Source organism: Aspergillus mulundensis (genome assembly GCF_003369625.1).
Source record: "Aspergillus mulundensis strain DSM 5745 chromosome Unknown scaffold_1, whole genome shotgun sequence".
Classification (NCBI taxonomy): Eukaryota; Fungi; Ascomycota; class Eurotiomycetes; order Eurotiales; family Aspergillaceae; genus Aspergillus; species Aspergillus mulundensis.
Genome location: NW_020797889.1, coordinates 924,665 through 952,114, shown reverse-complemented (window position 1 = coordinate 952,114; position 27,450 = coordinate 924,665). Strand labels below are relative to the sequence as shown.

General features: G+C 52.6%; 12 protein-coding genes across 12 annotated transcripts; 8 read left to right on the top strand and 4 right to left on the bottom strand.

Annotated features, from left to right (window-relative positions):
* Positions 1–216: 216 nt before the first annotated feature.
* DSM5745_01819 (nucleoside deaminase) lies at positions 217–1,059 on the top strand (the record flags this gene model as incomplete). Its single annotated transcript, XM_026743835.1, has 3 exons — positions 217–517; positions 580–713; positions 778–1,059. The coding sequence occupies 3 exons, from the start codon at positions 217–219 to the stop codon at positions 1,057–1,059; spliced, it is 717 nt and encodes a 238-aa protein (XP_026606998.1).
* A 1,852-nt stretch (positions 1,060–2,911) lies between these two features.
* Positions 2,912–3,465, top strand: DSM5745_01818 (uncharacterized protein; the record flags this gene model as incomplete). Its single annotated transcript, XM_026743834.1, has 2 exons — positions 2,912–3,204; positions 3,264–3,465. 2 exons carry the CDS (start codon positions 2,912–2,914, stop codon positions 3,463–3,465), a joined length of 495 nt encoding a protein of 164 aa, XP_026606997.1.
* A 219-nt stretch (positions 3,466–3,684) lies between these two features.
* DSM5745_01817 (putative protein kinase) lies at positions 3,685–4,453 on the top strand (the record flags this gene model as incomplete). The annotated part of the gene is made up of 3 exons (XM_026743833.1): positions 3,685–3,972; positions 4,035–4,206; positions 4,272–4,453. 3 exons carry the CDS (start codon positions 3,685–3,687, stop codon positions 4,451–4,453), a joined length of 642 nt encoding a protein of 213 aa, XP_026606996.1.
* A 431-nt stretch (positions 4,454–4,884) lies between these two features.
* On the top strand, positions 4,885–5,922 carry DSM5745_01816 (alpha/beta fold hydrolase; the record flags this gene model as incomplete). The annotated part of the gene is made up of 1 exon (XM_026743832.1): positions 4,885–5,922. The coding sequence occupies one exon, from the start codon at positions 4,885–4,887 to the stop codon at positions 5,920–5,922; it is 1,038 nt and encodes a 345-aa protein (XP_026606995.1).
* Positions 5,923–6,100: 178 nt separating this feature from the next.
* Positions 6,101–7,571, bottom strand: DSM5745_01815 (FAD-binding oxidoreductase; the record flags this gene model as incomplete). Its single annotated transcript, XM_026743831.1, has 2 exons — positions 6,101–6,886; positions 6,939–7,571. The coding sequence occupies 2 exons, from the start codon at positions 7,569–7,571 to the stop codon at positions 6,101–6,103; spliced, it is 1,419 nt and encodes a 472-aa protein (XP_026606994.1).
* A 500-nt stretch (positions 7,572–8,071) lies between these two features.
* On the bottom strand, positions 8,072–9,308 carry DSM5745_01814 (uncharacterized protein; the record flags this gene model as incomplete). The annotated part of the gene is made up of 2 exons (XM_026743830.1): positions 8,072–8,633; positions 8,689–9,308. The coding sequence occupies 2 exons, from the start codon at positions 9,306–9,308 to the stop codon at positions 8,072–8,074; spliced, it is 1,182 nt and encodes a 393-aa protein (XP_026606993.1).
* A 491-nt stretch (positions 9,309–9,799) lies between these two features.
* DSM5745_01813 (uncharacterized protein) lies at positions 9,800–10,354 on the top strand (the record flags this gene model as incomplete). Its single annotated transcript, XM_026743829.1, has 1 exon — positions 9,800–10,354. The coding sequence occupies one exon, from the start codon at positions 9,800–9,802 to the stop codon at positions 10,352–10,354; it is 555 nt and encodes a 184-aa protein (XP_026606992.1).
* Positions 10,355–12,234: 1,880 nt separating this feature from the next.
* DSM5745_01812 (glycoside hydrolase family 47 protein) lies at positions 12,235–13,870 on the top strand (the record flags this gene model as incomplete). The annotated part of the gene is made up of 3 exons (XM_026743828.1): positions 12,235–13,488; positions 13,546–13,720; positions 13,782–13,870. 3 exons carry the CDS (start codon positions 12,235–12,237, stop codon positions 13,868–13,870), a joined length of 1,518 nt encoding a protein of 505 aa, XP_026606991.1.
* A 693-nt stretch (positions 13,871–14,563) lies between these two features.
* Positions 14,564–15,130, top strand: DSM5745_01811 (uncharacterized protein; the record flags this gene model as incomplete). Its single annotated transcript, XM_026743827.1, has 2 exons — positions 14,564–14,778; positions 14,863–15,130. The coding sequence occupies 2 exons, from the start codon at positions 14,564–14,566 to the stop codon at positions 15,128–15,130; spliced, it is 483 nt and encodes a 160-aa protein (XP_026606990.1).
* Positions 15,131–15,483: 353 nt separating this feature from the next.
* On the top strand, positions 15,484–16,189 carry DSM5745_01810 (superoxide dismutase; the record flags this gene model as incomplete). Its single annotated transcript, XM_026743826.1, has 2 exons — positions 15,484–15,531; positions 15,605–16,189. 2 exons carry the CDS (start codon positions 15,484–15,486, stop codon positions 16,187–16,189), a joined length of 633 nt encoding a protein of 210 aa, XP_026606989.1.
* A 334-nt stretch (positions 16,190–16,523) lies between these two features.
* DSM5745_01809 (uncharacterized protein) lies at positions 16,524–21,990 on the bottom strand (the record flags this gene model as incomplete). Its single annotated transcript, XM_026743825.1, has 6 exons — positions 16,524–16,591; positions 16,648–17,901; positions 17,956–18,630; positions 18,680–19,389; positions 19,448–21,345; positions 21,412–21,990. The coding sequence occupies 6 exons, from the start codon at positions 21,988–21,990 to the stop codon at positions 16,524–16,526; spliced, it is 5,184 nt and encodes a 1,727-aa protein (XP_026606988.1).
* Positions 21,991–23,208: 1,218 nt separating this feature from the next.
* On the bottom strand, positions 23,209–26,131 carry exgO (exo-beta-1,3-glucanase Exg0; the record flags this gene model as incomplete). The annotated part of the gene is made up of 2 exons (XM_026743824.1): positions 23,209–25,880; positions 25,927–26,131. The coding sequence occupies 2 exons, from the start codon at positions 26,129–26,131 to the stop codon at positions 23,209–23,211; spliced, it is 2,877 nt and encodes a 958-aa protein (XP_026606987.1).
* Between the last annotated feature and the right edge of the window lie 1,319 nt (positions 26,132–27,450).

The window sequence follows — 27,450 nt, the reverse complement described above, 5'->3', positions numbered from 1 at the left end:
AAAGTCATCGAAAGCCCTGCAGCATCTTCGATAAAGGGCACGTTGAAGTGCCCTTGGGCAAATCACCTCCCCAGATAAGGTCGCACATTTGGAGTCCGGAGAGCTCCGAACCTTCCTGAGGAGTCAATTGGTTACCATGACTCCAACCGCGTGAATAGCATTTAATCCCCCGCGACCCCCAGGTATCTTAACTTCATACCTATCCTATCCGCAAGAATGGCCTCCTTCCACTATATTTTCCTCTCACTTCTCTACGTCCTCGTCGCTAGTCATGGTATCAACTCCGGTCTCACGGTCGAGACACCACTTCGCCCAGCGGGGAGACACGACGTTCCCTTTGCCATTCGCGCACACTGGATGCATCAAACAACGCAAGCTCTCAGAGAACAGTCGTCCCCATGCCCATTCGCGGCATTCGGAACCGCCATCGTAAACCACACAGGCGGCAATGGCCTTGGCGACTTGATCTGTACCGGCGTCAATGATATCTCGAGCACAGGGAATCCAACTCACCACGGTAAGTGTCCTAGATTTAGGTAGTCCGCGGCGGAATCAACCTAACGGACTACTCAACACCAGGGGAGATCTCCGCAATCGACAACTGCACCCAGATCCTTCAAGATCCCCACGGGCGGTTCAGGCTGAGCCCTTCAGAGACCCAGGCTGCGTTTACGGATTTGACGCTGTATACCAATGCAGAGAGCTGCCCGATGGTACGTGCCGATTTCTCCATCCAAAAGTTTTCATAGACGGTACGTTGCTGATCAAGATGCCTAGTGCGCCGCCGCAATCCGCTGGGCCGGTTTCCGGGAGTACGTATACAGCACCTCGATCGACAAGTTAATCGAGTTCGGATGGGGACAAATCAATATCTCGTCGCTGGAGATCTTCGAGCACTCGCGCGACCTGTCGTCGCCATACCCTCGGGTGATCAAAGATCTCTTGCCTGCGGTAACGGATCCTCTTTTCCGCTGGCAGTTTGATGATTCTATGCCCTGTCCTCTGGGATGTGAGAGGGTTGGAGATGGGTCTACTTGCAAGATTGCTGTTTCATTCTAAATAGTGATTAACAGATACGGCGATATCGGCTGCAAATTTAGTATGTTGGTATGGTAGATCTTGAAACATGTATCTTCAGCAATCCATCCCGCAGTCGGCTGGTTTGCCAACACGCTGGAGCTAGCGTGTTGTTATACTAAAATCCAGTGGATACGTTGCCGCAACGTATCCATTTTTTGGGTGTGCTAGGGTATGTACACCCAGTTTTTACTAAGGGTGGCAACAAAAGCTTGGCGGCGTGGCAACAGTAAGGTTATGTAACCTTAAAGTAATATATACCTAAAATACGCTATATATCCAGCCTAAGTGGTAGATTGGCTTAAAATACCGTAATATTACACTATTATTACCATGGCCAAGAATTTCCACATACTTTACTCCTAATTCCAGCGTATCATGGCTGGGTGTTCATACTCTAGCATGTTGGCGAACCAGCCGACTGCGGGATGGATATGAGGACAAAAGGCAGGCAGAGTAAAATGAAAGACATGGATATAAAACAAATAGCAACTAGAACATGCACAGGGAGCAGTCCACTTGAATAGCGAAGGAAGTTCAAGACGTGTCTTAGAAAGCCGAGATGCAAGATCCGAGTAAGGTACATCGAGGCACACTTTCCAGATCAGATCTTGAAGTTCAGGGAATAGAACATCACTGTGACTTGCCCACTTGCGGATGGGGGGAGCAGCCAGTTCGTTCCGCAGAATTCCGCAGAACGTGAAAAGAAATATACTGTCTTGTCGAGTACTATAGCAGAAAGAGACCACGAGGAAATCCGCGTAATTACGGGGCACCCTCGACAACTACTTTCTGTCTATACCCCGCCAGCCAACACATTTCGGTGTATATAAGGCTGCTTGAAATGATTCTTTAGCAACCATGTATTCCCTTGCTTGGATTAAGTGCCTGAGATTTCACAAAGCATCTCGCCATGTCAATAAGCTCAGTCCGCAATTTATCTTCTACCGCGAAGCGAGCGGTCCTGCGCCTTATCGGTGATGTGACACTGGACGACGTGCGAGAAGTCATTTGTGTTGTTGCCCCTTTGCTCTGAGACGATCCAGCATGTCGAGTCGGTCATCGTCGTTCATGATTGCTATCTTGTGTTTTCCCAGTCCGCCAACACAAGCGAGGAAGAGCTCTGGGCCGTGGAGGCGAAGAATGTCGTGAACAAACCGCTGGTAGACTTCGATTTTGCGATCCGTGGTAGGAGTTTGTAGTGTGAGTATGGCAGCTTTAATGTTGTTTACCGCTTTATCATCAAGTCGTCCTGTTAACCTGACCTGGAGGACGAGCCTCTGCAATAGATCGAAGCACGTGTCGACCTTTGGTTGCAATGGAAAACGTCCGAACATTGCGTCTAGTCAACTCATTCTCGAAGGAGGAAATACAATGCCGACACTGTTGTAAAAGATGCTCCAGGGCCGCCGTTTCAAGGTTGGAATAATCATTGTTCCAAGCAACGGCAGTGTTGTCCGCAAGATGTAGCCTTACTTGTGGGGTGAAAGTGGACAATCCTGGAACGGAAGACTTGGGAAACCCACAGTTTACCGCGTAATTCCGTGGATCACTGGCACGGCTTGAGGGTTGAGGATTAAGTCATCTTACTCAGCAACGGTCGAGGGGGGGCAAGGTCGAGGCCGACGCTGGTCCGTTAACTTCCGTTGTCAAGGCTGTGTTCTTGGCATTTCCTGACCCAACTTTATTATGTTGGTAGTATTCCGTCCAACGCTCTTTCCTAAGCTCAACGATGAGGAAGGCATGGAATCTGCCCTGCTATAAACGGGTGATCGCCGGCCAAGCGGCTCCAACAGTGAGAGTTGGCTGTTCTCTCTCCCCTCTGTGCAACAAAATGCCTCCTGTTTCCAATTTGATTGCCGCCTCACTCCGATCCGTCTCGTTCGCGACTAAATGGGCGACTGTTGCTGCAAACATCCCAGAAAAGCCTCGAACGTTACCGACGGCTGGCTTTCCGCTAGTTGAGCCTGATCAACTCATCGAGGAAGAGGAAATTCCCGACTACAAGCACAACCCTGATCGATTCTACCCCGTTCAATTAGGCGAGGTTTTCAACGAACGCTATCAGACAATCGCAAAGCTCGGCTTTGGTACTTCGTCAACGACCTGGCTGGCCCGGGACCTGAGGTGAGCGAGATTTACGCGAGAGGGTACACCACATTTGGTCAGATAATTAACATCTGCAGAGACCGCCGGTATGTTGCCCTGAAAGTTTACGTCCACACATCACGGGCCCACCGCGAACTTCCCTTTTACCAGCATATCCAACCGCAACTGAAGGAAACCCCACCAAGGGGACGTGTGAATATCAGGCGACTCCTAGACTCCTTCCAGATCACCGGTCCCATGGCACACATCCCGCGCTCGTTTTCGAAGCAGCACAGTTGAGCCTGCGGGATATGCAAACCGTCTTCTTCCCAGGCGGCTTTGACGAGAGTTTTGTCCGTAGTGCGGTTCTTGAGCTCCTGATAGCTCTGGAATTCCTGCATACGAGGGGTGAGACAGTGCATACTGGTATGGTACTCCCTATCATCATCCGCTCTCTATAAATGGTCCTGGATAGCTCGGCCCTTCTGACGTTTCTTTGCAGACGTGCATTCAGGAAACATGCTCCTAGGCACATACGATAACGACAACGAAATGTTCAAGAAGCTCGAAGAAATGGAATTCACATCGCCTGTGCCGCGCAAACAGGACTCATCCGGCAGAACCATTTATCTCTCACAAGCGCTGAAACCAAAGGTAGGGCCCATGTTACTCTCCGACTTTGGCGAAGCGAGAATCGGTCGAGGACCTCACGCCGGTGACATCATGCCGTTGGAATACCGGGCTCCAGAGACATTACTGTATGTGGGATGGAGTTTTCCGGTTGATATTTGGAGCGTTGGTCTGACAGTAGGTCGTTGCGTCTACAGTAACTGCGAGTGATTAGGATGCTAATAATGTTCTGCTGTGAGCAAAAGGCCTGGGATCTCCTTGAGCCAAAGAGACTTTTTACGGCGCGGGACGACGACGGGGATCTGTATGATGCTGCGCATCTCGCGCAGCTCATTGCCGCGCTGGGGCCACCACCGCCTGAGTTTCTGGCTAAGAATCCAGAGAGGAGGGCTGACTTTTGGAATGAAAAAGGTACCTACTCTTCCCGCGTGTAATGTAACAGCATTCAGCGGTGTAGCTAATCAACACTGCTCTAGGTGAATGGCTGGAGCTTGCACCCATTCCATGGACTCGAAGCTTGGAGGCCCTCGAGACTCGACTAGAGGACAAATCAGGCTTCCTCCAGTTCCTCCGGAGAATCTTGACCTGGCTTCCTGAAGATAGACCAACTGCTAGCGAGCTCTTGCAGGATCCTTGGTTGATGCGTCAAGATGTGTGATCTGGGAATCACGTCTCCATCCAGTTAGTTCCCTTTGCGCCTCGCGGAGCGAGATGCAGTGGCCCATTTTCCAGTCTTGATGTGTTGTCTTCATGGTTGAATCTGAATCTCATCTCTAAACAGTCATAATTGCGAATCCGCCCACCTTTTCTATCTAGTGTCCAGGCCTTGAACAGATAAGACAACCTATTGACACATTTCACGAAATATCGTTCGCTCATTTGTACCCGTTGATATCTCTGCCTCGATATGGTACCAAATACCCCACGCGGGACTCTGACGTCAAAGCAAGTGCCTGGTGTCAGCCGCAAATGCTTAGAAATCAAACTTCTATTATGGTAGACTGGACCAAGTTCCCCTTAAGAAATCCACGCCTTTACTCTTCCCAACTCTCCAGGTTCCAACCAATAACCACAACCACAACCACAACCATGCCATCCCCTCCTGCATGTGCCGATGACCTCTTCCCCAACTTCACCACCCACACCCTACCCACCCCCCACGGCACCACAATCTTCGCCCGCGTCAGCCCCGACAAATCCAAACCGCCCCTCCTGCTTCTCCACGGCTTCCCTCAAACCCACGCAGAATGGCACAAGCTCGCGCCCCTCCTAACACCCCACTTCACACTCATCCTTCTCGACCTGCGCGGATACGGCGCGTCCTCAATCCCACAAAGCTCAAACGGCTCAGCCTACACCAAGCGCCTAATGGGCCAAGACTGCCTCTCCGTAATGGAGCAGCTGGGATACAGCAGCAGCAACAACAGTACCAAGAAGTTCTCGATTATCGGCCACGACCGCGGCGCACGGGTCGCGTACCGTCTCGCCTTCGATGCCCCTGAACGCTTGGAAAAAGTCGTGGTGATCGACGTCGTACCCACGGCCTCAATGTTCGCGCGGTTCGGGGATCCGGCTGCCGCACTGAAGGCGTACCACTGGCTTTTCCTCGCGCAGCCGGCGCCGTTTCCGGAGAATATGATTGGGAAGGATGATGGGGGGGGATTATTCCTTGAGCAGGCGCTGAGTAGTTGGACGGGGGCTGGGACGTTGGAGTGTTTTGATGGGGCCGCGATGGAGAGGTATAGAGAGGCGTACTGCGTTGAGGAGCGCATCCATGCGACGTGTGAGGATTACCGCGCCGGTGTGCATTATGATCGTGTGTATGATGAGGAGGATTTGGAGGGTGGGAGGAAGATTACTGTTCCGGTTTTGGCGGTTTGGGGGGAGGAGGGCGGGTTTACGGGGCCGAGGAAGAGTGAGGTTGAGAAGGAGAGGGAGAAGAAGGAGGGGAAGCAGGAGCAGGGGCCGCTGGAGATCTGGCGGAGGTATTGTGTTGATGTGAGGGGGAAGGGGTTTGATTGTGGGCATTTTATTCCGGAGGAGGAGCCGGAGGCGTTGGCGGATGAGATTTTGCGGTTTTGCTGTGATGATAAAGCAGGACTTCCCATAACCTCGGGGCCGGGGTAGTGGGCATCCAAATTCCCTGAGGTGATGAAGCAGGACGGGGCGCCGCTGCAGCAGTGGGTGCCTGATGGTCTGTGACCTGATACGTTGAAGATGTGAGGATATCAATTCAAAGAAACCGAGCGACATACAATATCATTTCTCTTAGCAAATTAGGGCCGACCTCGAGACAGCAGCAAGATCACTCAACAGCCGGCACAGCCAATCTAAACAAATTCCCAGCATCAACCCTCCTCTTCAATGCCCTGACAAGCCCGGCTTTCTCTCCATATACCTTCTCCAGCGCTTCATCCGCACCCTTCGCGCTCGCAGAGTCCCAAAGCGACAGATAAACCGTCGGCAACACACTTTCCGGCTCCGCATTCTCGATCTCGTTCGCCATGCGCTCCGCCCACCTCTTTGACTCCGGCAGCAAATCTTCACTGGTTGCAAACCCCAACACCTCAAGCATATAGTGCGGTTGCCTGGTTACAAAGACATTTCCCTGACTCTGCGGGCTTGCAGACGGAGAATCCCCGCGTAACTGGTGGATTGAGAACATGGCCCCCGGATCGGAGGGCATAAGCGCAAGATTGCGGCCGATGACGCGGGCCAGTTTGTCGCTAATAGAGGAGAGGTTGTGCGTGTGGCTGCTTCCGTAGAGGGCTTTTGGGAGGTTGCCGTTGCTTGCGGACCATAAGGGGACGGATGTGGGTGTGACGGCGTTTAGGATTGCGGGGCCGAGATTGCTGATTTTCTGGATCCAGTGCTGGCCTTCTTCGAGTTGCGAGACTGAACCGCTCCAGACGAAGCTCACGCCAAAGGTTAGGGTTCGCCCGGTGGGGTTGGGCATGTTGAAGACGAGGCGTTGGAGGGTTAGTTGGGATGGGAGGGATTCGGAGGCGCAGAGGGCGTTATAAGCGGCGTTGAAGGCGACGAAGGAACTTTCAATATCACTGGAGTCGAAGACGATAGGGCCCGCGAGGAACTACACACTGAGTCTTAGTAAAATGACCAGCAGAGAGGATGGTGAGACATACCCCCGTTAACGGATAAACCCTAACAACCAACTCAACCACAACACCAAACACACCTCCCGCCCCTCGAATCCCCGTAAGAAGCTCCTCATCCGCATCCACAAGCTCCCCTTGACTATCCACAACCCTCGCGCCCACAATCTGGTCAACGCCCAACCCCCAATGTGACGAGAAAGCCCCGTACCCGCCATACATGGCCCAGCCTGCATAGCCAACATCAGGAATAGCCCCCGTCGCCGTGGCAAGGCCGTGCTCCCAGAGCTGTGCACCAAGTTCATACTGCAAGATTCCGCCGCCAACGGTTGCCGTTTTGCGGTCTGGGGATACACTAACGGAGTTCAGAGCCCGCAGGTCGATGAGGAGGGCGTCGTTGGCTACCGCGCGGCCTTCGAGGTTATGGCCGCCTGATCGGATGGTGAAGGGGATGGAGTTGTTTTTGGCGAGTTTTATGAGGGCCGCGACATCAGAGGGTGTTTGGGGCTGGACGATTGCGAGGGGGGTGTGCGGGCGCGAGCGGACGAAGACTTTGGCTAGACTGTTGAAGGAGGGATCCGATGGGGGTGTGTACTTTATCCCCGGATGAGAGGTGAGGAAGGTTTCCAGGGCGAGGAGGGCCGTTTGGTTGGTGGATGTCATGGTGGGTAAATCTTCGACTCGTGAACAATGTTGGTGGTGGAACTGGAACTTTCAGTCTGACTTGAGGAAATGACGAGACAACCCAGCCCTTTTAAAGAGACAAGCACATACATCAGCTGTACTTCCATACCCGCGGGCATCCGCGGACATCGATTTCAGCTGGAGTGACTACTCCGTAGACGAGCTATCCAATGAGACGGCGATTCTAATTCTTGGTGTCTGGGGTATTTGCCGGAGCCGAATGAACATCTACCAAGTAATTTCATCAGCAATTAGTCAGACTTCGCCAAAGCCTGTTCATCAGCCGCAGCTGAGAAGCGCGACAGGAAGGGATCTGGCATGATCTATGATCTGGCATGATCCGGCGGAGTTAGGGCTCAAGCTGCGGGCCTTGGATCCACTCGTTAACGTTGGTGACAGCTGAGACTATGGATTGGGGACTCACTTCAGTAATGTAATTCAACCTTTGCAACACCAACGACCTCAGTATGATCAACCACCTATGCATCCGACTGCGTATTCGTCCCCACAAAAACCACCAAAACCGCCGCATATGCCGCCGTACTCGACAGCACGTCCATGGGCTTCTCCAACGCATTCGCCATAAGCACCCCAAAACCAAACACGCAAACAGACGTCGACACAAGCGCCGTATACCGCGTATTATGCAGCACCATGAGCCACATGGGTCCGATCAGAAACAGTCCACCGACAACCGCCGTCAAGATCCGCCCCCAGGTACTCCGTAGCCGCGACGCGCGAAGCTTTGCTCGCCGTGTGCCCCCAATTGGCGGCGCGCCTGTGCCACCTGCAGAGGGCTCTTGGAAACGCGCGTCTTGCGTCCGGCAGATCGCGGCCCAGTCGTCGCGTGATATCTTTGTTTCGCGAGGCCAGTTCCTCTCGTTCTCGCGGTGGATGGACTCGAGCATCCAGAGGACCGTTTCGTCTTCTGTGTGTGCGATGAAGGGGTCTTCCGTCCCTGTTGATAACGCTTGCGTCATGTACTCGTAGTCGCGGTAGGCTTGGACTGCGAGAGGTAGTAAGTAGATGAGCATCAATTCGCTTTAGCGCAAAGCAGTCAGCGTGGAATGCATAGGAAGTGCCGTACTAACTATACTGCTGCAGAGAGGTTTCCCACCCGTCGGGCTCGACCTGGCCCAGATACATGTCGGCGACATCCCTCACGAGCACAGACTGCAGTTTCCGCAGGCGCATCCGCTGCAGCTCGGCGAAGCTGACTTCAAGGCGCTCTTCTTGTCCTGCTGCCGTTCTCGCTTCCACTTCGGCGGCCGGGGTCTCTGACGATACGGGGACGTTATCGTCCGGCTGAGTGCCTCTGGCTAGACTGGGCGCTGATGGTGGTTTCGTTCCCCTGAAACGCCGTTTAGCTGCGGCGCTTAGGGCACCGCTGAGGCCTGACGGGTTCTTGCGGTGCTTGGCGATGAGATTGCCCTGGTGATGCTCAATCACCCATCCGTGGGCCGAGGCCGGGGCCAGGGGCTTGCGAGATTGTTCAGCGGATGAACCGCCGGAGCTATATCGTCTCTGTCTCTTTCGTGCAGATGATCTGATGTAAGTGACAGAGCGAGTTTGCTGCCGGGGACTGCTCCCATGGCTCATAGAGCGGCCTGGACTGGTTGTGGGGTCGAGGTTGCGCATGGTGTAATTCTCTTTCATCCCTTGAGGCAATGCCATTTTCGGTTCTGGTAAGGGCTCTGATGGAGGACGCGTCGCCATCGCGAAGCGGCGCTAAAGGAGTCCAGCCTTTGCGCGGAGAAGAATGCTCGCCTTTCTCGCACATTTCCTAGTCCCGCCCTAAAGGGTCAAAGCTAAAAGGGAGCGGAATAATATTCAGAGCATATTCAAAGCGGGGTACGTAGCATTCCGCCAGCCACCGTCAAGAGATGCATTGCGTCACGAGCTGGCACCCTACATGTGCTGATTGGTGTTGAGATAGAAATCTCACTAACAGGTTGGAGCAGCACACGCTCATTGGGTCAAAAAGTAACACACTGTGAATAGGCAACGAGGCTGAAAAGAAAGTTGCCATATAAGCCTTGCAGGGTGTACTTCAGGTACCTACCGCATGGATTGCACGAACTCACCTTACATATAGCAGATGAACGCACTCTCTCACTCTCACTCTCCGCTTGAGCAAATCCATAAACCATCATTAACGCACCTGAACTGCGTTAAAATCCCTCGCTTGCCTTTTGGCGGAAGCAACCATGACGAACACACCCCCAGCCTCAGCCTCATCCTCATCCTCATCCACAATCGACGTATGCTACTACTTCGACAGAAAAGAGCTGCGGCTGGAATTCCCCTACGCCGAGCAAGCCACCGCCTACCAAGCCCTCAACCACGAAGGCCGGATCCTCCCCGACGAGCCGGAAAACGTCTACCTTCCCATCGGCAGCGGCATGCAGTATATCCGCGACAGCAGCATTGGCTTGGTGCTGGGGTTCGCCAACAACCCCGACGCAAAGGAGTGGTGCCGCAGGTCGGTGCTGGGCCATATACACTCCAGCACCGAGGTGCACTTCCAATGTCTCTGGGAGGGCAACTCGCTTGACGAGAAGCTGCGGATTTCGCCATCTCCAGAGTCGGAGCTGGAGCCGGACGGGTACATGTCGGATCCCACCGAGAAACAGCAGGCTAAGGCTGGAGGTCTCAAGTACGCGATCCCTAGCTCAGGACCGCGCCGTGTCGCGCAGTCGAGTATGAACGCGGACGACATAAAAGAGCTATTGCAGCGTAATCATCGCCTCCACCTCGCTTAGAAATTGCCTAGTCAGCTCGCAGGCCGATATCTCACCTAATCTCTCCCTGGGTGCCTCATCTAGATACGCCATCCATGCATTCATTTTTCATCTTTCCTCTCCTCTTCAAGAGGAACTCTACCAGTCTCCTTCACCACCTGCATCAGCCAAAGCACGCTGGAAGTTCTGACCCAGGAGGCCTGCCAGGGGCAGCCGGAACAATTGGTCTGTGTCGCCGCTGCATGTTCATCGCCGGAAGAAATACTAGATGGGCTCTATTCAGCTTAGCCAGATTGATATCATGAAGCGGCTGTGGTAGGTCGATGAACGTATTGTAGCTTCGACACCCGGCCGTGCGTCGCTCGCTGAAGATCCTGGCCTCTTACCTATCTGCCCTAGTTCGAGTCTCCAAAGCATATACATCCAGCTATCCTGGTTGGAACTCCAGAACTGCTTTCATGGGCTCTGTTAGCTTGTCTCCTGCAGCCTAATTCCGATTTCAGATTGTCATGTCGCTGAGGTCAGAGGGACTCAGGCGAATATTTGTCATTGCGGGTGAGATGGACCGAACCAAGCGGAAAGAAATGTCAAGAGATCATCAGCGCTTCTCGCAGCCGGAGCGACATGAACTAGCCTCTCGCGTATTAGGACGAGTGGCTGATGCGAATCCGACATGGGATCCAAGTTGAAAGGCTTGGTAGGGGGATTGGAGGAATCGAGAGGTCGAAAAGGCACCGAAACCGAATCGGGGAAATCGAGAACATCCAGAACGCTGAATGTCTTGCATTGTGTTGTTCCGACGCTTTTGCGCTGCTTTTCAGTTTACCTACCATAGATTAGTCTGGGGCAATATGTTAAGTTCAGACTCTTGCTCGGGAACCTTGGAAGACGTAACGCGATTCTGAATTCTTCATCCAGCTTGTAGGTGGCGCTGTCAGAGGCTGCTGCCTTGACCCTTGCAGATTCTCTCTGTGCCAATTGTGAACATGGCAACTGGGGGAAATGAAGGTTGAAGTAAAGTAGGCCGGGGGACAGGCAGAGTTTCGAGAGAAGGCAGGTAGTGGTACCTATGGTATAAGTCACGTGATCCAAGATACTCACTTGGACATTCGCTCAGCCTGCTGGGCCCCGATCCTAGATGGCTCTAAAAACGGCTGCGAAAGATATCAAAAACATATTTGTTGTTAAATGCGTATGCAGGTTTGATGGGCCTCATGAGGGTGACTAAAGAAACCCGTGTTTCTTGTGCTTTCCATGACGGAAACTCCAGGGCTTGGTTTCAGAACAACCACAGTAAGTTGTGCGCATAAACCACAATATCTTTGTGCAATTTGTCGTGTTATGCATTTTGTGACGGGCGACTGCGATCAAGTAAGTCTGACTCTGCAGCGAGTATTGTTTGCTGCAAGTCTGCCACACATCTGCACCGTCCATGGATGTCAGTTGACGGTTCAGTGTAACCTCGGGGAGGATCGACAGGACCGCCCCCGATCAGGCCTAGCGTTTGTTTACCCCAGTCGCCCGTGTCAACACTATTCCTAACTTAGAAGGTATGATCATGCCCACCATCACCACAAAGTCGGCATCCCCATCATGCGACAGTGAAAAGAGGGATCACCTTGATAGCGCACATGCACTGGCTCTCAGCATGACAGCAGCTTCGAGGTCGACTGCCAGCCTCGGACGCGAATGCGAACGGCAGTCCCTGAACTGAATGCTGCATGCCCATGCCGGCAGGTGTGCTACTAGCTCCCCTTTTCTCCGCCTGCTCTCCACTTCTCCTCACCATCCCCCCGCCCCGATCTCATTCTTAATCTCGACTCCGTCGCTCGTTATCGCTAGGGTCTCTTTGTTTCATTTCTAGTTTCTGTTTCTGCAGAATCCTTACAGGACGCGTAGTTATGCGGACGCTCCTTGCCCTTTCGGCCTTAGCCGGCCTGGCTGCTGCCACCCTGCCGGCCTACACCGTCAACCGTCCCGTCATTCGCCGCGATTCTCGCGCGGATGCTGTCAAGGAGGCCTTTTCTCATGCCTGGGACGGGTACTATACCTATGCTTTTCCTCACGACGAGCTGCATCCCATTTCGAATGGCTTCGGAGACTCGCGGAATAACTGGGGGGCGTCGGCGGTGGACGCCTTATCAACTGCTATTATGATGCGCAACGCCACGATCGTCAATCAGATTATAGATCATATCGCTACTATAGACTATTCGAAGACTGGTACAATGGTGAGCTTGTTTGAGACGACAATTCGATATCTCGCCGGCATGATTTCTGGGTACGATCTGCTCAAAGGCCCGGCTGCCGGGTTGGTGGAGGATAGCAGGGTTGGTGTGCTACTGGAGCAGTCGAAGAATCTCGCGGACGTCCTGAAATTCGCATTCGACACGCCCTCCGGTGTTCCGTACAACATGATCAATATCACCTCCCGCGGGAACGACGGCGCGACGACCAATGGACTCGCTGTCACTGGCACACTGGTACTAGAGTGGACACGCCTTTCGGACCTCACCGGAAACGACGAGTATGCGCGACTGAGCCAGAAAGCTGAAGACTACCTTCTTCACCCCGAGCCCGCGCGCTACGAGCCATTTCCCGGCTTGATCGGCAGCGCAGTTAACATCAACGATGGCTCGCTAGCGAATGGCCACATCAGCTGGAGCGGCGGCGCGGATTCGTACTACGAGTACCTGATCAAGATGTACGTCTACGATCCGGAGCGGTTCGGCCTGTACCGAGACCGCTGGGTCGCGGCCGCCGAGTCGAGCATCGCGCACCTAGCTTCGCATCCATCAAGCCGTCCGGACTTGACCTTCCTGGCAACATACAACGAAGAAAATCAGCTTGGTTTGTCGAGCCAGCACCTGACCTGCTTTGACGGCGGAAGCTTCTTACTCGGTGGGACACTGTTAGATCGTCAAGACTTTGTCGACTTCGGCCTCGACCTCGTCGCAGGCTGCCACGAGACTTACAACTCGACTCTGACCGGTATCGGTCCAGAAGACTTTAGCTGGGATTCGAACGGTGTACCCGACGATCAAAGAGTCCTATTCGAGAGCGCGGGTTTCTACATCACCAACGGGCAGTATATCCTGCGCCCCGAGGTCATCGAGAGCTTCTACTATGCATGGCGTGTCACGGGTGACGAAACCGTACGCATTTCCTTACTCTCTATTACACGAGGAAGTACGCTGACTTTTGTTGTTTAGTACCGCGAATGGGTGTGGGCGGCCTTCTCCAACGTGAACAAGTACTGCCGCACGGCATCCGGCTTCGCAGGCCTCCATGATGTGGACGCGGAGAACGGTGGCGGCCGCATTGACAACCAGGAGAGCTTCATCTTCGCGGAGGTGCTCAAGTACTCGTATCTGGCTTTTGCTCCGGGTATGTCCTTTTCTTTCTTGGAATACGTACTAGGTGTGAGCTGTGCTAACGAGACTATTAGAGGACGAGTGGCAGGTTCAGAAGGGCAGCGCGAATACGTTTGTGTATAATACCGAGGCGCATCCGTTTAAGGTATATACCCCTCAGTAGATGGCCGATAGAGGGTGGATGTGTGTACTGTAATGTACCTAATGCATTATTACCTCCCAAGCAGACAGATGTATCATAGATGTGGTGGGTAGCCATGAATTCATTGCCACTATGAACCTCCTCGCGAGAACAGTGGACTTACCCCCAACAACCTATAGCGTACATACAACAGAGCATCTCATCAACTGCTTAGTGAGTATTCCTGTGACCCAATCATCCTACCCTCCAATTCAGTCTTCCCTCTTGTACTGTGTGTGTAAGTATAGTAGATGAATCACGTGCTCCCCCAGACCAAAAATCAAGCTTGACCCACTCAGAACAAGGTCCCCACCAGTCTAACCAGAAACAGCCTAGAGCGGGCTACATTTGAGCACATTTGAGCACCTTGAAGACAATAAACATGGGGGAGGTGTACCTTGGTAACTGATATTCTGCTCAGGGTGTGGCAAGGAGGATGCCATTCTACCATCCTTCAGATATAGATATATGAGAGGCAGTCCAGCTGGAGTCTTGAATTCAAATGCAGAATCAATCTATCTTCCACCCACAACTTTGAACTCTATACTTCACCTTGTTGTCTCCACTAAGTATACCAAGCAACCACCGTTTACCCGGACTCTGAAATTGAATACCTTGGTGATAATTACAATGTGTGGACCCTCCCGCCCAGCATCCGGCCACAGAGTCGCCATCATGTTTGCCTCGCCTTCATCATCACCATCGCCTTCCTCGTCGGCATCGTCTCCATCTGCGTCCCCCTCACCCTCACACGTCGCTCCAAGAGAATCATACGCCCTCTTTTTCAGAAAATCAGCACAGCCAGAACAGACGACGGCCGTTCTGCAGGTCAAGGACATAAACACAATCGATGCGTTCCGGACATGCCGGGGGATTGATTTACGGATTGAGTATGTCCATTCCTCTTTCTTCCTTCCAAAATTTAAATGGTATCCACGTAAATATAGAGGAAGACTAACATGTCGCTTCTGCAGACGACACGGCGACCTAACCCTCTCTCCGACAAATACCGACTCAATCGGGCGCGTTCCGCCTCTATATCGCTTTCTGCTGGATCCTCCATCTACATCATTAACATCAACATCAACAACGAAACCGGGGGAAATCGAACTCGCCCTCCCGGCACGCTTAGACCTCGGCGTTTCAGATGTCGGGATTGTAGGACGCCAGGTCACGGTGACTGCGAGGGGGGTAGACGGGGAGGTGCTGCAGATGGGGAGTGGGATTGTTGGGTATGATTAGCTACTATTTGCACTTGTAATGCATGAATCAATGAATAAATCACTTTGATAGGCTGAGCCGGTTACCAAGGTCCTACTAGGGAGATGATGTGATTGAGTGATCTTCTGCTGTAAGAATGTAATGTGCTCAATCCTGCTCATGGGGTCCTCAGTTGCGTCTTGACTAGGTACCCCGCCGGCATCTACTGCGGCATTCCTATCTACCTACAGACCTGAGTATAAGTACTCAGTACCCCGCTGCTAGATCTTAACTTGTTCTCTTCTCCTTTCATCCATCTCCTCATCTTTCAAACTTTCCCATCACCTGCCTATCCATCTCATCCGACAACAAGTCAAGACAAAACACCAACCACCATGTCCACCCAGAAGTACACCCTCCCACCCCTCCCCTACGCCTACGATGTACGTCCCTCTCTCCCTTCCTCCCTCTCTTTCCCGAATCCCAACTAACCTCTCCATCTTCCCTCCCCTCCAGGCCCTCGAACCCGTCATCTCCAGCCAAATAATGACCCTCCACCACCAAAAACACCACCAAACCTACATCACAAACCTCAACGCCGCACTGGAAGCGCAATCCACCGCGTTGAGCACCCAAAACATCAGCGCCCTAATCTCCCTGCAACAAAAAATCAAGTTCAACGGCGGCGGCCACATAAACCACTCCCTCTTCTGGGAGAATCTGGCGCCGTACAATTCACCGTCTACAAACATCGAGAGTTCGGCACCAGACCTCAAGAGAGCGATTGAGGCGCAGTTTGGGTCCGTGGAGGGTTTCATCAAGGCGTTCAACGCGACGCTCCTTGGGATCCAGGGGAGTGGATGGGGCTGGCTTGTCAAGTCCAATACTCCAGAGGGGAAACTGGAGATTGTGACGACGAAGGACCAGGATCCTGTTTCGGGGCTTGTGCCGATCTTTGGGGTGGATATGTGGGAGCATGCTTATTACTTGCAGTACTTGAATAATAAGGCCGGGTATGTGGAGGGGATTTGGAGGGTGGTTAATTGGGGGGTTGCGGAGGAGCGGTTCAGGAATGGGATTGAGGGTGCGGTGAAGTTGTGATTTACTTCTACTTTTTTTCCCCCAGACTTGAATGATGATACCTGGTTCGAGGGTGGAAAGTGTAGTGACTGGTAGCGAGGTATGGGAAATAGAATCTCTAGGAGTATATGCAATGCCGATGGTTTTCAAATGCAGTGAGAATATCACGTCTATGAGAAACTACAGTATACATACCTACAGCAAAACTACACAGGCCCTTTCCGAGTCAATATGCAAACCTCAAGTAATTGACCACGGCCATCTCTTCCTCCACCTCCTCAAGTCATGTCGTTCTTTCCCCTTGCCTTTCGATATGTCTGTCGGATCGTCTCCTACCTGCATACCTACGCCGTCTCTAGACGATCCCGATGCCAGACTCGGCTGCGTAATCTCCGTCGACCCCGTAGATGTGCATCCCGAAGACTGAACACAACCCGAAGCAGTAGTGGACGCACTGAGCGTCGACAACCTATTCTGACCTACTACCTCAGTAGTCGGCCGGTGCGATCGGGGTACGGGCGCAGGCAATGCGTCTGTACTCGTCCCAGCCGTTGGAGCAGCCTCGCCAGCTTCAGCAGCGTGTTCTCTCCATCGACCTAGGGCCGATAAATGGCCAAAGACCACGGCACCCTTTTTCTCAAGCTTCATCAGGTTAACTGGCGCTGAGCCCCGTGGGAGAATGTTTGGTTTCCACGGCTTCTTTGAGACAAGATACTGCACGGGGTGGAGGTGGCAGCGCGCATCCAGTGCGGCGCTCGCTGGGCCACAAAGGCACTCGCAGGTCTTGAACGGCTGGTTTTCTGGAGAGATCCACAAGATTTTGTTGGTCATCTCGCCCAATCCGAGGCCCGGTTCTAATCTTTGAAGTCGTTTCTCGTGCAGCATGTTCAGCGTGGAGACTGACGTCGCTAGATAGTCCATGCCCATGGGGACGGATTTCCAGCGGGCGCAGACGGCGTCTGGATCTGTTGGTCTGATCAGATCGCCAAATCCGCTGCCGAAGATAGTGGTGACTCCTGTGGACTGGACAAAGTCTATCCAGCCGTGAGTGTGCGAGGGAAGGATTTTCATGCGAGTCTGGATGGGGCCGAGGGGGTTAATGACGTCTAGGATGTCGAAGCCGACGATGCCCCTGTGCGTGTTGAGAGTCTGTGAAATCTTGATGCCGTCTTGAGAGGCAGCCTTCACTTGCCTGTCGAGGAGGATCTCTAGTGAATGTAGAATCTTTTGGATTCGATCTCCGAGCGTCGAGAAGTGTAATTCAGGTGGTTGGTTGCCGCGATCTATGCAATCCTTGACGTACACTGGCAGTTTGAGGTTGTCCCAGCATGTCAGTGTCTTCAGCGCGGTAAGACGTCCGGTGCAGGAACCATTCCAGGTGTCTTTGAGTCTACTGGGCTCGGAAACCCAATCATATGGGGACTCTGGGTCTGATTCGTCGAGATTCAAAGAGATACGCACGAGATGAAGGAGTGCAGATACGCCATCAACAAGCCACGCTCGGCATTCTGAGGTGTCGTAGAAGACGATAGGCTGTAAGCTAATCCACTTAATCAGGCTTGGATAGTCGCTTTCACGCTGAAGCCAGAATGGTCGCTCCTTTTTGTTAATGCACATGTTGAACCCCCCAACGAGGTGTGCACCTCCTTCTAGATAAAGCCGGTCAATGACAATAGATGGCGGCGGGATCGGCAGTCCGGACGCTGAAATGTTCTGCAGGGCCGCTGCATGCCCTTTATGCCTTTCAGTATTAACATTGGAGCGGGATGCGTAAGGAAAATGCTTACCGCAGTACTCTATCGCATTGGAGCACCACCCGACAATATGACGGCTTCCTTCAAGGGATCGAAGCAAAGTCTTTTCTGACTCTTGGATGCCCATAGTATCCAGCCGAGGATCGATGTATGATATCCTTTCATGAGCGCTGGCGCTCGTCAAGAGATGCCATAAAGTAGTGCCGCTAGTACAAAAAGTCGCAATGGCAAGCCAGCTGAATCCTTTCATGATCACCCTTTCCCCCCACTGCACAACCTGCTTTGTGCGGATCAACGCAGTCATAAGATTCAATGACATTTCAAGGCCTGTATTTGCCGCCTGTCTTTGCAGAATCGGATAGCCACTGACCAGGGTCTGGTTAGAAAAAAGAGGTCCCCAACAGAAACCGTGGGCGGCGCTTTGAATCTTGGGCTTTTCCATGAAGCCGAGAACTAAGCGGCAGGAACCCACAGCAACAACTGAATGGTCCCTGTTGTCTTCACTAACGACAAGATCTGTTATATCAGGTGAGCAGGCTACGACACCTTGCATGTAACCTTGCGGTACCTGCAATGCTGACGCAAGCCACCCAATTTGTTCGCCTAATTCAGCAACAAAGTAAGGGCTGCCAATGACAGATACACAGCACGTTCCTGTGGGCTGAATCTGCGCTCGAACTTCCGCACCCTTCGGCCCCGGAAGATGGTCTAGAGTGTGTTAGTAATATACTACTGAGGGATATTTACAGGACCTTACAATAGAGTTCTTTCCCTTCAGGCAGCTCGATGAGCTGGTGCATCAAAGCAATAAGGTGTTGCCCTGAAATGGGCCAAGTTTGTCGTAAGTATTCAACAGCGGTCGTCGCCTGCGCTTCGTTCCAAGTGCCCGTTAGACATAAAACGCTTTCGAGGACGTTCGGGGCTGGTATGTCAACCCCCAGGTCCTTGAAATACTGCACTGGACTCCAATCAACTGTGAAGGTCATTGACACCAACGACGCCTTCCGACGGCTGATTCTGTGCAGCCCCTTCTGTGCGCGTAGCCTGTTTCTGAGTGTCTTGCCTATATTTGATACTACGCTCGGATCATTGAGTGTGACATTCCCGTGCTGATGTATTTTGAGCAAGAGCCATTGGTAGGCATCCGATGCGCAGATGAACCTTTCGTAATCTGGCAGTTGAGAGAAGTGCTCGTCTCTTGCTGAAGCACGACCAGTAGTCAGATCTCCAGTGAGATCTTCTTGGCTGGGGGAAAAGCCGGCTGAGGGTTGTTCGCCAGGGCTTGAAACTGGAACTTCAAGGTTGCTAATCCAGTTGGAAAGAATGTCTGGAGGTTTTGTGAATGTTCTGTGTTCCGACAGCCCGCTATAACCCTCCTGGCCCTCCTGGCTACTGACAGATTCAAGGCCAATGCTGTGTTCATTCTCGGTTTCCTGAGGCTCCAAAATCAGTAGGTCAAGTATCTCCCTATCGACAAAGCATTAGCCCTTTTCGAAGGGCAGGAAAGGTATACAGTTGGGCTCACGTCTGCTTTTGGCGAAGAATAACAGATGCTTCCCATTGGAATGGGTTAATGGACTCTGCATGAAGCTTCCACGAAAACACTTTCAACAAGGAGCCCAGGTACGAGGATGGTACTTCTGAAAGGGTGGATAATTTCGATACATGCTTGATATCATGAGCCAAGCGATCAATGAACACACGAATGTAGCGGCGTTGTCGATCGTCTACCCCGGAACCTGTGGAAAATGTGGTCTCCGCATCAACTGCGTCTTCTGGTAAAAGGGTGTTTAGTTCAAGCTCAGGCTCCAATCTCACCTCAGAGGTTGGAGCCGGAGAGCTGCTTTCAGATCTCGAACTCAGGTTGTCTTGTAAAATAGGCTCCGAAACCTGCAGAGCATTCGAGGTAGGTAGTCGTCTCTCTGCGTTGGTTTGGGCCTGAGAAGTGGTCGCTGTTGACGTATACGCTCCTCCACTGCGCGTGTCAAACACGGAGGACTGCGGTAGGCTTGCCGGTGTCCCATGAGAGACTTCAAGATCCGCAAGTCTGCACGACTGACAGCAGTACGGTGCACCCAGAGTCTGTCGGTCACAGACCAGGCAGAACTCAAAGGACCATTCCGTAGCTTTGAGAGAGACTTTGGCGGATGTTTCAGTTGCAGGGCTCTCGATGGTGTCATCACTGTAGTGCTTATCAGTATTGTCTTCTTCGTCTTGAATAGTCCTTAGGACGCTATGATACTCCACGCGCGGGTTTGGGTCTTCAAGGTTTTCTTGAATCGCCTTCAAAAAGCCGTGGTATTCTTCGCGCAAAATATTCTCTTGAAAGTTCAAGCCTTCCGCCGCTGCGTGCCTCGGCCTAAGATCAGGCATTATAGTATCCCGTTCCCATATGGGGCCGAAATAGAGCGAGGGATGGCAACGTTTTTCGGCTTCTTTTAGCTGCTGGTCAGTCGAATACGGCCAGGATGTGTCGTCATTTATGTTCTCGGTGGTATGGGAAGGTCCATGCAATGAATCAGATTCCATATCAGTCAGGCTTAAATTGTCGGATGGCGTAGGAGTGGCCAAGATACGGAGGATATTTCTGAGTTCATGGTAGATTTCCTGCGCAGTGGATCGAGATACCGGATCAACATCAAGAGCGCGGAGAAGTATGTCGTGAAATATCAAGCACGTCCCCCAAGGCATTCGAGAATTCGCTTTTCCAGGTATGTCTTTAACCCAAGACTCGATACGTGGATTGAGTTCGGGTGGATTCCCTCGGTGGAAGGCATCATGCTCGTAATATGACTTTCCGTCGTCTAACAAGCGGCGTCTGTAATCCAAGTACTTCAGCCCACGAGCGCCATCGAGGCCAAATGCGAGGACGCGAACCAATATGCATCCAAGTGACCATACATCAGTCTTTCGCCCAACTATATTCCCGTGAAATATTTCAGGTGATTGGTACGTTCCACGCAATGTTATACCGTCCGGAGGCGGAAAGTGGTCTCCATCGAGATGCGCCGGGCTTATAGTGGAAAAGCCGAACCCTGAGATTTTCCATTTCCCAGCGCGATTATAGCAGCTTTTGAAAACAAGAATATTCGAAGGTTTTAAGTCCATGTGGCAACAGATGTTTGCCGATTTCGACCCGCCACGCTCCTGATGCAGATATTGTAGAGCGCTGGCAAGTTTGCAGGACTCAGAAACTAGGTCATGAAGGGGAACGTCTTTCGACTGCTCTGAAAGTAACATGCCAAGATCCATGTCAGGCAGCTCATACAGAATATTGGATACATCGCCGGTAGTAATGATTGCAAGGTAGGGCATGATTCGGTCATGCTGAAGCGATACATCCCTTAACAATCTTAGATTTTCTTTTTCCTTTAAGAAAGCAGACTGGTTCCGATTAGTCTTGCAAAGAATGATATATGTTCCCTATCAGTTGCATAGTTAGTCTTGCCCTGCTGTATATGTCGTAATGTAACAAAAGGCATTTCTTACACGATGACATCCACGGTTAGGTTGTAAATGCAGATGCTCGGTCGCGATAGCACGCGCAGAGAAGCCTGTACCAGAAATAGGCGCAGTATAGGCTCGTTTTGCGTCCTTGAAGTGGCTGTCGAGAAATGGTAGCCGGTGGCGTTGGGTGTACTGCGTGATAGTCCCTTCCACAATGTCAACAGGACAAAAGAGGTATCTTTTGTCAAGAAACTTTTGCCCCCAGCTTCCCAGGAAAGATTCATCGCTGAGCGTCTGGTAGTCGTGCGTCAATAAGTTGCCATCCGAACGATGTGGATATTCAAGAAAGATGAGGCGGAAGTTGTCCCACTGATTCCACCTGATGTAGATCAGTATCGAGATTGTCTGCATGAATTGAGCACGAATGATGGGAATATCCGCAAGATTGAAAGCTCTGTAATGCTGTGCCATCTTTTTCAGGCGATCAAGCAGCCAGATGCCTTCGAGGCTGCTGCGAGGTAGAAATTTCTTGTTGGCATCATATCTGTTTTGCATCGCACGCTGCAACTCCTTCCGAATATCCTTCATAAGATGGTCGCCGGATTGGAAGGAGAAAGCCATTTCAGAAGATAGGGAAAAATCGTATAGATATGTGTAAGGATGTCAGGACAACCAGCGCAAGCCTTAGATATGATCAACGGCTCGAAATGCTCATTGATGGAAAACCTTAGCGCTTGTTAAGTCTGAAGAGAGTGCTTATCACACCTCAGATCTCTACCTCAAGGCAATGAAGAGCAAAAGGCATTGATCATAGAGCAGGCAACGGGAAGACATCAAATACCTTCAACGACTGGCAAGGCGGACACAAGCGGAGCTGCCTGCGCCCTCCATTGAAAAGCAATATGAGCGCCTCTTGAACCACCACATCCCTGCACGTAAGCTGCGCCTCATTCTCACTTCTTACTCCGTACGTTTATCGATACCGGGCAGTTCATTGGAGAGAGAAGTTTCCGCTATCCATTGACCATGTCCCGTGCGGTTTGACGAGGCATTGTGATACGCAGTCAATCTGGAGCGTGCAGGAAGTATCTGTCAGTCTTCAGGACCTAAATCAAATCAGAAACTTGCTAGATCATGACTGGAGGCGAAGCTTAAAGGGAGAGTTTCTTACTCGGGCTGAGGCTGAGTGCGCAGTGTAACACCGGCGATGAGTTGCCAATTGGCTTCAGCAGAGAAGCAGGGGAACGCGAGGCCAGACTCCCTGGGACAATGGCCAGACCTTTCTTCTGTAGGACAAGCTTGAGCTCAAAGTGGAGAAGCGGCGGTCATTCTAGCGAAGAGAGGTTACAGGGAAACGGGAGGTAATGGCTGGGAGAGGTATCCTGAGACCGGCTGGAGACCTTTAGTTTCTCCTTACTCAGCAGTTCGTGGACATAGCCTGGGCCCCCCTGGGCAGCTGGTCGTTCTTTCCGTGTGGCGGTTCTTTTACTGTACTACGACATCAGGACGCCTAGTAGGTACTAAGGTATGACAAGTTGACATTGGTTATACGCAGGCCAGCACATGTGCCTCAGGTGCACGGGTTATTTAGTAAACAGTTTACAGAGAGGAGTATGAATTACAATCTTCTTTATTCCTGAAAATAAGCCCAGTTGAACTGCTGAAAAGCTAAGAAAATAATGAAATGGTATCAACAAGAACCCGCTCTAATCCAGCTCTCCTAAGATAAATAACGATGTATCATATGAATACCCAGCTAGTACATCGAGAGCCAGACAGAGCTCAAAACGAAAAGAAAAAGTACAGTCTATTCCTTTTTTCCTACAGCGTAACTCATGCTCATGCATCGGACGTCTGCTCAAACAGCGCAATCGTCGAACAATACGTGCTCTCGTTGCCCTCTTGCGGGACAAGACTGCTGCCATCCGAGTTGGCAATCATATTCTTGGACGCAATCGTGCTCAGGCCGAAGATGTGCACGTCCGAGCAGTCCACCTGCACCATGTTCTCCTGGCACGAATCACCCAGGCACTCCTGGTCGTAGTTCTCGAAGAAGCTGTACAGGCCGGCGCCGTACACATACACCTCGGAGGAGTTGGTCACGCGCAGACCCCAGGATTTCCGACACGCATCGGTCGTGCAGTAGCTGAAGTCCGGATCGTTCCAGGAGTCTTGCGGTGTAAAGGGGACGAGCGAGTTCGGGTTCGCTTGGAAGTAGGGCGTTTCGGTTTGGATGAGGCCCATGAAGATGTTCTTTGCGTTGCTGACCTGGTAGTTGTACAGCTGGTTGTGCTCGGCGGCGGTGCCGTACATCCAGACGGGGCCCTGGGATTCGATGAGGATGCCGCGGCCGTTGTAGATGTTGATTTGGTTGTGGTCGGAGAGGTCGAGTTCGTGGTCGGCGGTCCAGGACCAGACGTTCTCGAGGTATGCGGTGGATTTCTCGGTGAGGTGGAGGAGCATGAAGGCGCCGATGCAGTTGGCATCTGGGGTGGTGGTGGAATTAGGTGTCTTAGCGCAGGTATCGGATTGCAGTTCTGTGCCCGCTGAGCCACCCACGCGGAAGTGTACGTCCCACATTCCGACGGAGCCGGGGGTTTCCTCGGCGACGTTCCATTCCATGAGAATTGCGCCGGGGGCGGGGCCCTTGGTTAAGATAGTCAGGTCAGAGATCTCGACGGAGCCAGTCTCGCCGGGCTGGCCGACTTGCAGGAGGGGGATGGGGTTCTGGTCGTCGGAGAACTTGTCGCCGTGGGCCATGAGGACGGGCCAGACTTCACCGACGATCTTGATGGTGGAGGGGACCTTGATTGTGTCGGTGATGACGTAGGCGCCGTGGTCGAAGAAGACGACTTGGTCGGAGGTTGCGCTGTCGAGGATCTGTTGGATGGCGGCTGTGTCGTCGGTTGAACCGTCACCCTTGGCGCCGGAGGCCTTGACGCTGATGAATGAAGAGGCGGAGTAGCTCTCGTAGAGGGGCTTGGAGCGCTCGAAGACCTTGCTGCTGGAGCTGGAGAGGAGAGAGTTGGGCTTGGTGGCAGCGGGGAGGGCAGTCTGGATGCGGGTCTTGGTGACGGTGCGGGCGGAGCATTGGCCTGAGGCGGAACCGGAGTCAGAGCCGTGGATGGCGCCTGTGGAGGTGGATGCGCTGGTGACGGTGCCTGAAGGGGCTTGCGTGACGGAAGAGGTGCCGGGAATCACAGGAACAGACGTAGCGGTCTCACCGGTGGCTCCAGTGCCAGGTACTTGGGCGACAGATGTGGCAGTCTCGCCAGTAGCTTCAGTGCCGGGGATTACAGGAACAGACGTAGCGGTCTCACCGGTAGCTCCAGTGCCGGGGGCCTGAGCAACAGAAGTGGCAGTCTCGCCAGTAGCTTCAGTGCCGGGGATCGCAGGAACAGATGTAGCGGTCTCACCGGTGGCTTCAGTGCCAGGCAAGAGTCCTTCGGTAGTCTCTGCAACATTGGTGCCCGATTCCGTGGCTGAGGGCGGAGGCAAGTACGGGGTGGACGAGGCATCACACTCGTACACAGTCTCAATGATGGTAGAGATCACCACTTCGTCATCGTCCTCGGCCTCGGCAGTAGGGTGCACGGCACGCTTGCTGGCAGACGAACCAGGGCGGTAGACACCACCCTGAACCCAGTTGTCAACGACCGAGCCACCGGCAAGAATGGCAGAGCCGTCAACGGCAGCAACACCGGTAGTGGAACCGCTGAAGTCGACGTTGTCCAGAACAAGAGTACCGGCACCGACGGGGATGCTGTCGCTGCCCCAGGCGGTAACAACACCAGTGGGAGTGTTGACGAAATCGGCGTCGAGAAGCAGAACGGAGCCAACAGTCTGGTTGGAGGGCGAGTTGGACATGTTCAGGCCGAGCTCGCAGTTGTTGAAGGTAACCGACTTGAAGGTCCAAGCCCAGTTCCAGTTCATGTAGACACCCGTGTTGCAGTCGTTGAAGGTCAAGTTGCGGCTGGTGAACTGCTGGTTACCAACGAACATACCGTAGTTTCCACCGTTGAAGGTCAGGTCAGTCATGAAACCGCCGGAGCCGTTGTCCATGAAGATACCCTGCTGCTTGTTCTCGGAGCCGCCGCCCTTGATCATCTCGAAGCGGATGTTCTGCAAGCTGGTGGCCTGTCCGACCTGCCAGTGAATACCGGCTCCGGAGCCTTGAGGCATAGCAGTCAGGTCGACGACGAAGTTACGGATTGAACGGAAGAAGTTGTTCTGATTGGTGTACCAGTTGGAACCGTCGTCAGTGTATGGGTCTGCGTCGACAACGGCCATGCCGGAGAAGTCTGCCGAGGCTTTGAGAACGGGAAGGCTGTTGGCGTCACCGATCATCTGGGTGTAGTAGTACTGGACGATGGGCTTGGAGACGAGGTATGTGCCGGCAGGGAAGTAGACTACGGCGGGCTTGGTGGTGGACGAGTCGCAGCCCTGGCCACAACGGCTGCCGGAGGAAATGGCCTTGTTGATGGCATCGGTGTCATCGGTTGTGCCGTCGCCTGCTCTATTAGTATGTACACGAAACTTAGAGACATAGACACTCACCAACAGCGCCGAAATCCTTCACATTGCGGTGCACTTGGTAGCTGGTGTCGTTGCCGAAAGGCACCGCCCCTCGATTCTCTAAAGCGCCCACCCAGTATGTCGACGTTGACTGTCTCGCGACGATCTTGTTGTCATTTGAAGATAATGGACTCGCTCCAACCCAGGCGGACCCGGCCAAGAGCATAAGGATGTTGGTAAAACGCATGGTTGCTGTATGTTATGAAGCGAAAGATGGCGAGCTCTCACTGACCAGCAGCGAGTTGGTGATGATAAAGAAACAGTCGCGGTCAACTGACAGATGACGAAGTGGAAGACGATAAAGTGCAAAGGGAAGAAGAGAGTCCACGGGAAACAGTCAGGAGCTTAAAAGATTTCGAGACTGGTGTTGCTTAAGAACCCAAAGTCTATAAGGACAGAAGACAATGACGGGTGACAATAACAGTAAACAGGGTTTCAGAGAGTGAATGAATGACAACAAAGGAGTGAATGCAGGACAAAGCAAACCTAAACACGATCCGGCGCTGGGGAAGAGTAATAAAGAAAGTGAAGAAGAGATCAGGCGAAGCGATTGTTCTTTAGGTCTGGCGATCAAAGTGTTGGTGTATTGGCAGCGCTTGGATGTAACGGCGAATACAGATCGGCCGCCAATCAGATGGGGCTTTTGTGTCGCAGTGTCCAATCACAGGCCAAAACCAGTGTAATCCCGACGATGCTGAAACAATCGATTCAGGGATGAAACGAGACGACTGAATCGTTCACGGGGTTGATTGGGGCCTGATGACCCTTCTTTATTAAAGCAAGTCGCTTAGAGCGTGTAGAACTGTAGGTAGGCAGAGATAGGTAGTCTTAAGGAGTGACTAGAATCAGAGCAAAATACGCAGAAAGAAAGAAGGCTGACTGAAGCCCGGCGAGAGAGTCCAACGAGATATACCACTTTCAGAGCGGGATCCGCATACCCTGCGTGGCCGAGACAACGCCTTTCTGCTAGTCCTTATCGCTTTCTCGGTATGGAAGCCTGCTGGTGCGGCTTAAGTGCACATTCCTGTCGCCCGGCAGTTATCTTCCAAGATTGTACCTCGTCAAGTATGCTCAGTGCTGGCGTTACTCGGGAAGCACACGGTTACTCTGGAGAGAAGATGGGCCTCGACTCTCGAGTCTCGACTCCATGGCTTGAGACGCTGAAGATAATTATAGTTATCTGCCATGGCCAAGCTTTGCTACCCGCTCCAAGTGCACGGCGTCTGTTCCGATCGAGCAAAGTCTGGCCAGGAGCAATTTCGTCGTCGAACTATGAAACCGCTAAGACTGATAGTCGGAGTTAGAGCGTCAAAGATCGTCCAGTGGGAATTGATTTTGCTGGTTTATTCCGGGTGGGTTCTGCTGCGGACTTTCCGGGCCTGTCGGGTACGTGGAACTGGATTCAAAGGGGAGTATGTGACGCGTCCTGGGATAAGTGCCCGTTCTATCCTGATTTCTGAAGAGTTAAGAGACTCGAAATATGCCGAGAAATCACACAGCCATGGC